This window comes from Nicotiana sylvestris, chromosome 5, assembly GCF_000393655.2.
Source record: "Nicotiana sylvestris chromosome 5, ASM39365v2, whole genome shotgun sequence".
Classification (NCBI taxonomy): Eukaryota; Viridiplantae; Streptophyta; class Magnoliopsida; order Solanales; family Solanaceae; genus Nicotiana; species Nicotiana sylvestris.
In genome coordinates this window covers 140,836,048-140,848,529 of record NC_091061.1, presented here as the reverse complement: position 1 = coordinate 140,848,529, position 12,482 = coordinate 140,836,048, and the positions used below count along the sequence as shown (strand labels likewise).

Genomic DNA, 12,482 nt, shown 5'->3' with positions numbered 1-12,482 from the left:
GTGTGAGTTTGGGTTCCACAATGACCAAAGTAATAGAAAGTTCTTTGATGTGTTAAGTCAACTCTTGATGCTCCTGTGTCACACTTAATCCATGGAGTTTCAAAGAGTAAAAGTTGTTAATGATTCATTTGTATTGAGGGCAATTGTTAGTCCCAATTGATACTAGATGAGGTTACTTTAGGATAGCTGAAATTTTCTTGGATGTTCTCTTGAGGGACGGGTCTTATTTTGTTTACTTGAGGACAAGCAAAAGCTTAAGTTTGGGGGAGTTGATAATTAGGGATTTTGATACATTTTATACTCCTTCTTGCTTAAGTTTTGATTAGAAATGTGTACAAAATAGTTCCAAAGGCTCACAAGTTGTGCTTGATTGCAGGTTTGATCAACAAAGAGACAAGAAGTCAAATATCCGCTCAAAAGGAGTGAAACTTGCACAAGTATCAAGACAGGACAAAGCTCAGGCAAAACAAGTCCAGTGCGGCCGCACACCATTCTGTGCGGTCCGCACTATGAGGTTCAGAGAGCATGACATTCAGGCACAAAGGCAATCGGCCGCACTAGGATTTGTACGGTCTGCACTAAGATCAATGCGGCCGTACTCGATTTAGTGGGGTCCGCAGTAAGGAGGATCAAAGAGTTGCCAAATTCCGAGTTCAAGCCAATGCGGTCCACGCTCCATTTTATGCGGACTGCACTAGAAGCCTCCGCGGCCGCAGTCCATTCTCTGCGGTCCGCAGTACCCGAGTTCAGAGAGTCATATTTTCAAGCTTAGAGCCCTAGTGCGGCCGCACACCATTTTGTGCGGTCCGCACTAGCCCCGCAGGGTTATTTTTGTTCAGATTTTTCACCTTAGTATAAATAGCTTCTTTTCCCATTTTAGGGTATTAGATAGTTTTAAAACATAGCTGCGCTCGTGGGTTAGAATATTTTAGCCATTTTGGGAAATTTTATCTATATTTCATCATTGAATCTTATTGTTTATCTTATTAATTAATTAATATGAGTGGTTCTTCATCTATTTCTTGTTTTTCTTCTTTAATTATGAGTATCTAGACCCATAAGCTAGGGTTGTGGCTCAACCCTAGTGTGGGTAATTGTTGGGTCTTGAATTTTAGGGCTAGATTGACTATAAGTGTTTGATATTTGGGCCAATTTCATGGTTAATTGTTGAATTAGTGGTTGCAAACACTATTTTGTGTTTAGTTGACTTGAGCTCTTCTTGAGAAAGAGAGCTTAAGTCTCCGAAATTGGAGCATACTCAAGAGATTGACAGCCCTAATTAAAGGGTTAAACCTCGAGAGAGTAATACCCGACTTGAACCTTGATTGCTTGTGCAAATTTGCATACCCAATTGGTCTTGAGAAAGTCAATTCGGGCAAAACCACTCAAACCACCGAGAGGTGTAGAGTGGGTAATATCATTCAACGATTATATCATACTCCCCAATTATGTCAATCGTGTCTTAGACTCAATTACCCGTCAATTGACCACATAGGCGAAAGTCACTACCCTAGTGCCTTTTAAACTATTTGAACAATCCTTATTAGTTTTACTCTTAGCTTAATCTAGTTTTATTTACCATTGTAGTTTGATAAAAGTAGAAGTAAATCAAAAACTCCAAAGTGATTAGAAGTGCAATTTGGAACACATATGTAACTCTAAACTAGATAGATACCCGACTCCAAATTCTAGCTCTCTGTGGAAATCGATCCCGACCCTAAATCGGGTAAAAGCTCTTCGACCCTCTCTCGCTACTCAATAGTAGTGCAGGGTAGGTCGTGATCATAGTTCAAAGCAAAGCCCCGGGTATGTTCTAAATATTCCAAAACTCGTTACATTGCCATCCAATGAGATTGGCCTGGATTGCTCGTATATCGACTCAATTTACTTATAACACAAACTATATCTGGTCGTGTACAATTCATGATGTACATTAAGCAACCCAACACACGAGCATAATCCAATTGTGATATGCTTTTGCCTTTGTTCTTTGCTAATGCAAGATTCACGTCAATTGGAGTCTTTGCAACTTTAAAGCCCAAGTGCTTGAATTTTTCAAGTATTGTCTTAATATAATGAGATTGTGACAATGCCAGACCTTGAGAAGTCTTATGGATCTTAATTCCCTGAATTAAATTAGCAACTCCCAAGTCTTTCATATCAAACTTGCTAGTTAGCATACGCTTAGTAGCATTTATGTTGGCAATGTCATTATTCGTTATGAGTATATCACCACATAGAAACAAACAATGACTATGTGATTTGGAACATTTTTAATGTACACACATTTATCAGATTCATTTATCTTAAATCCATTTGACAACATTGTTTGGTCAAATTTTGCATGCCATTGTTTGGGTGCTTGTTTTAATCCGTAAAGGGACTTAACAAGTCTACAGACCTTCTTTTCTTTACCTGGAACCACAAACCCTTCAGGTTGTTCCATGTAAATTTCTTCCTCCAACTATCCATTTAAGAAGACCGTCTTTACATCCATTTGATGAATTTCAAGACCATAAACTGCAGTTAACGCTACTAACGTTCGTATGGACATAATTCTTATAACTGGAGAGTATGTATCAAAATAGTCAAGACCTTCTCATTGTCTATACCCTTTGACCACAAGTCTTGCCTTATATTTGTCAATAGTGCCATCATATTTCATTTTCCTCTTAAATATCCATTTAGAACCCAACGGTTTATTTCCAGGAGGAAGATCAACCAATTCCCATGTATGGTTGTTCAATATGGATTCTATTTCACTATTGACTGTCTCTTTCCATGACAATGATTCCGAAGAAGACATAGCCTCTTTAAATGTTTGAGGCTCATTTCCCAATAAGAAAGTCACAAAATCTAGTCCAAATGAAGTAGACGTTCTTTGACGTTTACTACATCTTGGATCCTCCTGGTTAAGTGTACTTTCTTTTGTTTCTTCCCGAGGTCGCTTAGATCCTTCACCAATCGACTCACATTCCTTTTTATACGGATATATGTTTTCAAAGAACTCATCATTATCTGATTCTATAACCATATTATTATGAAATGTCGGGATTTTCTGATTTATGAACCAGAAATCGATATGCTTTACTATTAGTCGCATATCCTATGAAAACACAATCAACGGTTTTCGGTCCTATATTTACCCTTTTAGGTTTAGGAACTTGCACTTTTGCCAAACACCCCCACACTTTAAAATAATTCAAGTTGGGCTTCCTTCTTTTCCATTTTTCATATGGAATGGATTATTGTATTTTGCTATGGGGTACTCGATTTAGTATTCGGCTAGCCATAAGAACGGCTTCCCCCCCAAGTTCTGTGGCAAACCAGAACTTATCAATAATGCATTCATCATCTCCTTTAATGAACGATTCTTTCTTTATGTAATCCCATTGGATTGGGGTGTGTAAGGGGCCGTTGTTTGATAAATAATTCCATATTCTAAACATATTTGTTCAAAAGGAGATTCATATTCACCACCCCTATCACTTCTTATCATTTTGATTTTCTTGTTAAGTTGCGTTTCAACTTCATTTTTGTATTGCTTGAATGCGTCTATTACTTTATCTTTACTATTAAATAAGTAAACATAGCAATATCGAGTACTATCGTTAATAAAAGTTATGAAATACTTCTTTCCACTGCGAGATGGTATTAACTTCATGTCACAAATATCTGTGTGAATTAAGTCTAAAGGATTTGAATTCCTTTCAACTGACTTATAAGGATGCTTAACATACTTAGATTCCATACATACTTGACATTTTCATTTATCACATTCAAACTTAGGCAATACTTCCAAATTAATCATTTTCCGTAAGGTTTTATAATTAACATGACCCAAATGTATATGCCATAATTCATTTGACTCAAGTAAGTTCGAAGCTGAAATTTTATTATTATTTTCAACAACCATTACATTCAGCTTGAAAAGGTCCTCAGTGAGGTAACCTTTTCCTACAAACATTTCATTCTTACTTATTACAGGAAACAAAAACACATTTAAAACCATTCTTAACAAGAAGTCCAGTAGAGACTAAATTCTTCCTAATCTTGGGAACATGACTTTGCCGGAAGTCATTTTGAGAAATATCTTCCCACATCCTTCAATCTTGGCCTTTGCAGCATTTCCTATAGAAATCGTCTCATCGGGTCCAACAGGAGCATAAGTAGCAAAAGCTTCTTTAACAGCACAAATATGGCGAGTGGCTCCAGAATCAATCCACTACTCTTTAGGATTGCCCACCAAGTTGCATTCGGAAAGCATGGCACATAAGTCATCAACATCGTCATGCTTTTCAACCATGTTTGCTTGACCCTTCTTCTTGTCTTTTTTCGGAGTACGACACTCCGTAGATTTGTGTCCGATTTTTCCACAGTTGTAGCAGTTTCCACTGAACCACTTCTTGCTTGGGTTGTATTTCGGTCCAGAAGCCTTCTTCCTCTTTTTGTTCTCTTCAACAATATTTGCTCCCATTATTGTTGAGTTTCCACGGCCTCTCTTTTCAGTAGCTTTGTTGTCCTCTTCGATTCTCAACCGAACAATGAGATCTTCAAGGGACATCTCCTTACATTTATGTTTCAAGTAATTTTTGAAGTCCTTCCACAAAAGAGGCAACTTTTCAATCATCGCTGCTACTTGGAATGCTTCATTGATGACAAGACCTTCAATGAAATTTCTGTTAGTAAAAATACTAAGATTACTACTTTTAAAATCAATATTAATTTGATTTATACCTTCAGCAAGGAGATCGTGAATAATCACTTGCAATTCTTGGACTTGGGTAATAACAGACTTGCTATCTACCATTTTGTAGTCCAAAAACTTTGCAGCAACAAACTTTTTCAATCCGACATCTTCAGTTTTGTATTTCTTTTCAAGCGCAGTCCACAGTTCCTTTGACATTTCCACGCCACTGTAGACGTTATACAAAGCATCCTCCAGCCCGCTTAAAATATAATTCTTGCTCAAAAAATCTGAATGCTTCCACGCCTCAATCACGAGAAAGCGTTCAGTTTCTGGAGTTTCATCGGACAGCACATGAACATCTTCCTTGATGAACTTCTGGAGACTCAGAGTAGTCAAATAGAAGAACATCTTTTGCTGCCAGCGCTTGAAATCAATCCCGGAAAATTTTTCGGGTTTCTCCGCCGGTGCCAATGCTGCCGGTGTTGTTCAGCTTGTTGAGGCATTGGCAGTCACTATCGGAACAACTTGGTTTTCGTTATCATTAGTCATTTCTGTAAAAGAATGACACAAACATTAAAATCACGTAGATTTTAATCTCCAATAGAGTACAAAACCACAAAAGTTTTACTCTCGAGAAACAGTGAGTACAAATATAGAAAATAGTTAAATTCCATAAGCTTGTTAGTAAATTGTATTTGTAAAATAATTCTGGAAATATAAATGAACATAAATAGAAGTGAACAACGAAATAACAAAAAACCAATTCGAGCCCACTGAATTCACAATGTTTTCTTAAGGAATTTAATCCCCTCCTAGTACCCAAGGTTATGAATTATTTCCTCCCAGGATAGAACGAATTACACACTGGTATAGTGGTACTTCAAACCCCAGTGTTTCAGCGGACACATAGTTCGGTAGCAAATCACACTTTCTATTACTTTGTTTGATGCTAAAAGTATGCAGAAGAAGGAGGAGAAACTTAGAAAATCGTAGTGAAATTCTGAGCAGAATAGTGTTGTATTTATAGCCAAAGTTGGGCTGAAATCTGAAGAGGTGCAACTCTTCAGAATGGCTGTTTCTACAAAACCACCACAACATAAATGCCATTACATAAATGACTACTTACTCAATAATAAAGAGGGAAAATTGAAGAGGGTAGTTAATTTTCTGTTACCAAAACAGAAAAACAGATTGGATTTAATATTAATATTAATATTCTGTTATTAAAATAAATATTTAATGACATTTCTGTTAATATTTTACTATTAACAAATAAATTTGGTCCAAAAAGTTAATCAATCAATCGTTTGACCGAAGCCGAAGCCGAAGCCGAGCCGAGCGACGACGACGACGAGGCTTGCCTTCTTCTCAACTCTTTAAGAGCTAAGAAGAGTAATTGCTTATATACCCATAAAAAACCTCTTCCTCTTCCAATATGGGACAATGTCCATTTACCGGGGGGAGGGGGACTTAAAATTTCACTTAAAAATTTCATTTCCCTCCATTTCCCATTCACCCTCTTTTAAGTATTTAATATATTAATTAAATACATAAAAAACCCAACAGTTTTGTTGTATATATACACATTGTTGAATCCTCCTTAAAATAACGGAATCTTCTAATGCAGCGACAACTGCCTTTTTCAATTTTCTGTTTACATTCCTAATTATTAGTTTTGTATTTTCGTTTCGGTTGTCAAATTTGGTTTGCTTGTTATTGTCCCTTCCATTTATCTTTCCTGAGCCGAGGGTCTACCGGAAACAATCTCTCTGCCTTCTTAAAGGTAGGGCTAAGTTCTGCGTACACTCTAACCGCCCCACACCCCACTTGTGGGATTACATTGGGTATGTTGTTGTTATTGTTGTTCAAATGCAGTGACAAATGGGATTCAAAAATTATTTTAACTGATATGTTCAAATAAGTGTTGCATTCTTGCTTGTTTGTAAATTCTTTTATTAGAATTCCTGACTGTACATGTGATAACTTTTGCATAATATTTTCTTCTTTTGTTAAACAGCCAGTGATTGCTTATTCTCAAAAGACACGAAACTTGAAATCCGGACAACCTATGCATTCTGAGAGTGGATATTGGAGACCTAAACTCGACGGGACTATTGAAGTCGTCTTTGCTCAGAGCACTGGTCTTGTTGAAGTCCAGGTGTTCTAATTTCCTTATGAATTACATGCAATTTATTGCATCCATAGACATTTTACATAAAAACTTTGCAGCGATAACCCAAATTTGAGAGACATTTTGTGGAGTTTAAATTCTGTGCACGGACATATTTACAAAATCAAGTCACTTATAAGGTAATTATAGCTAAATATATATTACAAACATTAGTTGGTAACCTGATAAAACAGTAATTAACTTACTATCAAAGGTAAAGTTTCACTGATAGTGTACAAAAATGTGAACTGTCAAGTGTTTATAATTTAAATTCATTTCTGTGCTTCATGGATCATGCCTGAGAATTTCGTGTTATCAGATTTTTTACATGTGCGAAGACAATTTTTTCCATGATTCAGCGAGCAGTACTAATAGTGAGCTGGTAATTTGAAGTGACTTTTGATGCTAAAAAAACAAGACTCATTGACAATCCAGGAGGTCAATTGTATATGTTGGCGTGTTCGGGTTGTTTATCCATTTGGTTAACCATAAAATTGTAATCTTTCTAGTTTGATTCTAGAGAAAGGAACATATGACATGGAAGAGGGAGTTGCGAAGCTCAAGAGCGAACATATAACTGTATCGACATTTTATCTGGTCTTACCACAAGTATGATATTGAATGTTAATTTCAAGATAAGGCTCTATTCCCTCTTTAATAATACAAGCTTTCGGTTGTCTATTTTTTTCAACTGCTATACAATCTATTTTGTGCTATCATTTACAAAACATGATGTCATGACTCAATAAACAAGAATATGTTGATTTTCACTTTCTTGCAAATAAGAAGTGGAATAGCAACATGAAGTAATTGAGAGGAGCAATGCTTTGTGAAGATCTCCGTCAAATACACCGTTCTTGATTAGTGAAATGATGTAGTCCATGAAGTCTGAATCACACGGTAATGTAATAGGTCCACCACTCGGTAGCCCAAACTCTTCTTTAGACATGCTTAAAAGTTGCCTAATAACCTCATTTTCAAGGTAAGCTAAGGGAATGATGAACCGTGCTTGGTGAGCTGTATATACTACAAAATGACCCCTTTCAACTATAGAGGATGAGGATGTACTACAACTGTCTGTGTCATTGCCGTTTCTTGGACATGAAATCCTCTTCCTCTGCTTGGCCGCGAACTTCTGCCATCTCTTGGCCATGTCGATGAGTTTCTTAGTACTGAGCATCTTCATTTCTCTGGAAGACTAGAAACAAGAAAGTAAATTAGAACCTTAGGGATCTTTGATGAATGAACTGATAATGCTTGTTTTATGATGAAAAGGCTCATGAAAGGAGGATTATTTATACAAGAGGCTGTAGATAGGCTTTGAGTTAGAGCTGAAGTTATGTTACTAACAGCAAAAGGCAAAGCCATGTGCTAATGCCTTTTGGCCAGGTTGATACAGGGCCTTAAATTTGTGGATGAATTTTGTTTGAAATGATAAAAGATGATAAGTTTCTACTTTTCTTCACTTTGGTCGACAACCGAGGCCTATTAGTTATGAGAATTTTGTTGTCGTTCCACAAATATGGCATTTTCTTCTAAGTGCTTGTCAAAGAGTTAGAAGACAATGTTTTAAGGGTGTCTTTTTCTGTTCCAAATCATAGAAGCAGTAGGGCCTAGTGAAACTTATGGTCTGAATACTTTTACAATAATAGAGTAGGCAAAACCATGTAAAACTTCATGTGCCATTGTCCCTCACCAGTAGCCACAAATTTCTCTTAACCACTAAACATTTGGATATGAAACTTGTCATAAACTTATATATAATGAGACACAAAGCATTTGAGCAAAACACAAGTATCCTGATATTCAAAAAACATTTTATTTTTGTGCAATTCTCAAAATTCTTGTTATTTATTTTCCTTCATCATTTACAAGTTACATCATATTCCTTGAGACAATGGGTATCAAAGTGACTCCATTTATTCAGGCTAGTCGAATCCTAAGGATGTCTTCAACAACTGGAAGCGTTCCAAAAGGACATTGCGCAGTATATGTAGGAGAGAGCCAGAAGAAGAGATTCATCGTGCCAATATCATACCTGAGCCAGCCTTTATTCCAAGACTTATTAGCTCAAGCTGAAGAAGAGTTTGGATTTGATCACCCAATGGGCGGTCTCACAATACCTTGCAAAGAGGATGTGTTCGTTGATCTTACTTCCCGCTTGAGGAGATTATGAGTAGAACCATGGTGCAGATTCTTCGGCCCATGAAATTTTGTAAAGCAATAGTTTTAGAAATGGGAAAGATGAGAGATAGTAGAGATGTCACTTCCATTTAAGTGGGACTTGACGATGAGGGAAACAATTCCTTGTTTTTTCTTAACCATTTTATATAGTAGTAGTAGAAAACAAGGATTTTCTGCTTGTAACTATTGAGTTAAAATGACTAACCTCCTGTCAAATGGATATAACCAATTTTTATATAAGCAAATTGTTTCAAGTCACTTTATGAGAAGACTCAATACTTTATATATTCATGTTTCCTAATTCAGCAGACAGATGTACCTGACATTTTGCACAATTGTGCTGCTGGCTCTATTGACACCATCAATTAAGTACTACTATCGCTTTTTATAGCTCTTCGACCCTCCTTTGTATGTCTGGTAAAACTCCTAAGTTTACAAGCTCCGGATCTCCAAATGCTTTCTTTTGTGTTTTCTATCTCAATTCTAAATTTAGCAACCGATGGATCTCTCAGAGAATCAAGAGAATTGTTTGTTGCTTTACAAAGATGAGAAGTTCTGTTTCATTGAATGAATAGGCCATAGTTATGTTGCTCCATAATTAGTCCAAACTTAAGGCTGCTTTACTCTTCAATTCCACTAAGCCTATCAGAGACCATGTCGCGAAATGCACTATTCAAAGTCTTTTTCAATTGTTCCAACTTACTAAACTACTTGTTCTTGGCACGTGGTTTGTCTTGCAATCTTTGCAGATATTATTACTTATTTACATCCGAGTTATAAGGTAATTGAAATTACACATGTAAATATCTTGACATATTTGTGAGCATGTCACCATCTCTTAAGACCTACTCTCTGGTGTTATGGCCCGAGGAAAACTTGTGGGATCTATTTTTACATCTGGATATGAATGACCTATTACCATAAACAATAATCAAAGTGGTGGCAGTTAGGGTGGCGTAGGAGTAACCGTTAAGCTTTGTTATTACTTTCTAAATGGTTGCTGTAATTTGCAGCTTCCTTTCAATCTATATTGATCAAATATGAAATTTAACTGTCAAGGAAGTGTCGAAAAGGAACAGTTAATGACTTCACTTCATTTAAACTCTTTTCGATTCACTTTTCATGTCATTTAAACTTGCATTGTTTGGATTCTTATGTCTTTAAGTTTCGATAGACAATAGTTGATTGCCTGCAATAAAATAATAGTGCTACTCCAAGCAGAGGCGGAGGTAAAAGTCGAGTTATGGGTTCGGACGAACCAAACAGCTTTTGCTCAAACAATATATTTGTATTAAGAAATTTATTATATATGTGCACATTTTAAATTTGGAACCCAATAGAAATCATTGTTCTAGAATACAGAACCCAAAGAATTTAAATTCTGGCTCCGCCTCTGACTACAAGATGAGAATGTTAAAGCTCTATTCCATCTGTAATAATACAACTTTCAGTTGCCTATTTTTGATGTGCTATACAATCTGTTTTGAGCTATCATTTACAAAATATGACCATTTCATGTCTCAATGAACAAGAATCTCTTGATTTCCACTTTCTTGGTGAAAATAAGAAGTTGAACAACAACATAAAGGAATTGAGAGGAGCAATGCTTTGTGAAGATCTCCAGCAGTTACACCTTTCTTGATTAGTGACATGATGTAGTCCATGAACGCTGAATCACAGGGTAATGTAATAGGACCGCCACTTGGTAGTCCAAACGCTTCTTCAGACATGCTCAAGAGTTGCCTAATGACCTCATTTTCAAGGTAAGCCAAAGGAATGACAAAACGCTTTTGATCAATTGTATAGACTACAAAATGAACTTTCCGAGCGATAGAGGATGAAGATGTGCTACAACTGTCCGCATCACTACCATTTCTTGGAAGTGAAATCCTCTTCCTCTGCTTGATCGCTAACTTTTACCATTTCCGTGCCATTTTGATGATGTGATGATCTTTTTACTTGTTTTAGAAATGAATTCTGCATTCTAAGGCCTTAAAAACCTCTTTCAGCATCACCTCGATTTGCATGATCAGTTCAGACGCGTAGTAGGAAAACCAATATGTGAAAATTTATGAAAAAATTCTGAATTCTGAATTTAAAATGAATTTAAGTTGACTTTTGGTCAACATTTTGGGTAAACGGACCCGGACGAAAATTTGGGACTTGAACGTATGCCCGGAATCGAATTCCGAGGTCCTAAGCCCGAGAAATGAATTTTTAAAGAAAATTTTTTTCTGGAATATTTATGAGTTTTTGAAAGTGAAATGTGTTTAAAGTTTGGTGGTATCGGCTCGTATTTTGGTTCCGGAGCCCGGAACAGATCCTATATGTGATTTAAGACGAGTCTGTGAAATTTGGTAAGAAACGGAATTGAAACGACGTGAATCGGACCGTATTTGAGAAAGTTGAAAAATTTGAAGTTCTTAGGAAATTTCATGATTTTGATGCTAAATTCATAGTTATTGATGTTATTTTGGTGGTTTGAATGCACGAGCGAGTCCATATGATGTTTTTAGATTGGTGTGAATGTTTGATTTGGAGCTCCGAGGGCTCGGGTGAGTTTTGGATAGGCCACGGAGTAGAATTGGACTTGGAAAAATTGCAGGTTTTCAGCTGGTATGCGAAGCCTGACTCGCAAATGCGACAAACCTTCACAAATGCAAAGAATGGACCTGGCAGCCTGAGTCGCAAATGCGATTGTTTTCTCGCAAATGTGATTTCGCATTTGCGAATGGTCTCTCGCAAATGCGATGATGACTGGAAAGCTGAGTGGGTCGCAAATGCGGAAGTCCCAATTTTCTGAAGGGTTCGTAATTTGCGAACCCTGGTCGCAATTGCGACATCAAAGACTTGTAAATTCACACTTAGATGCATTTTCAACCATTTTTTACATCTTCTCAAAACATAAACCCCCTAGGGCGATTTTTCAAAGGCAACTTCTCTTCCTAATCGATTGTAAGTGATTTCTAACTAGTTTTCTTCAATTCTTAACATCTTTTCACATGATTTCAACTCAAAATCAATGATTTTCATGGGGAAAATTGAGTGTTTTGGGTAGAACCTAAGTTTTTCAAAAATTGGGGATTTGGACCTCGATTTGAGGTCCGATTTCAAAACAAATTATATATTTGTGTTCGTGGGGGAATAGGTAATCGGGTTTTGGTTCGAACCTTGGGGTTTTGACCATGTGGGCCTGGGAGCAATTTTTGACTTTTTGGGTAAAACCTTGGAAAACTTATTTTCATGCATTAGAATTGATTCAATTAGCATTTATTGATCTAATTAAGTAACTTGTGGCTAGATATGAACGAATTGGTGGTGGAATAAAGAGGTAAAGCGATAGTAGAGACTTGAATTATGTTCGTAGCATCGAGGTAAGTGTTTGGTCTAACCTTAGCTTGAGGGATTAAGAGTCGTGTCTTATTTGCTACGTGTTAA

The 12,482-nt window shown here is 36.6% G+C and overlaps 2 protein-coding genes across 2 annotated transcripts; one reads left to right on the top strand and one right to left on the bottom strand.

Moving 5' to 3' along the window:
• Nucleotides 1–7,602: 7,602 nt before the first annotated feature.
• LOC104240287 (auxin-responsive protein SAUR68-like) lies at nucleotides 7,603–8,046 on the bottom strand. Its single transcript, XM_009795115.1, has one exon. The coding sequence runs from the start codon at nucleotides 8,044–8,046 to the stop codon at nucleotides 7,603–7,605; it is 444 nt and encodes a 147-aa protein (XP_009793417.1).
• A 711-nt stretch (nucleotides 8,047–8,757) lies between these two features.
• Nucleotides 8,758–9,036, top strand: LOC104240285 (auxin-responsive protein SAUR21-like). Its single transcript, XM_009795113.2, has one exon. The coding sequence runs from the start codon at nucleotides 8,758–8,760 to the stop codon at nucleotides 9,034–9,036; it is 279 nt and encodes a 92-aa protein (XP_009793415.1).
• Nucleotides 9,037–12,482: the final 3,446 nt, after the last annotated feature.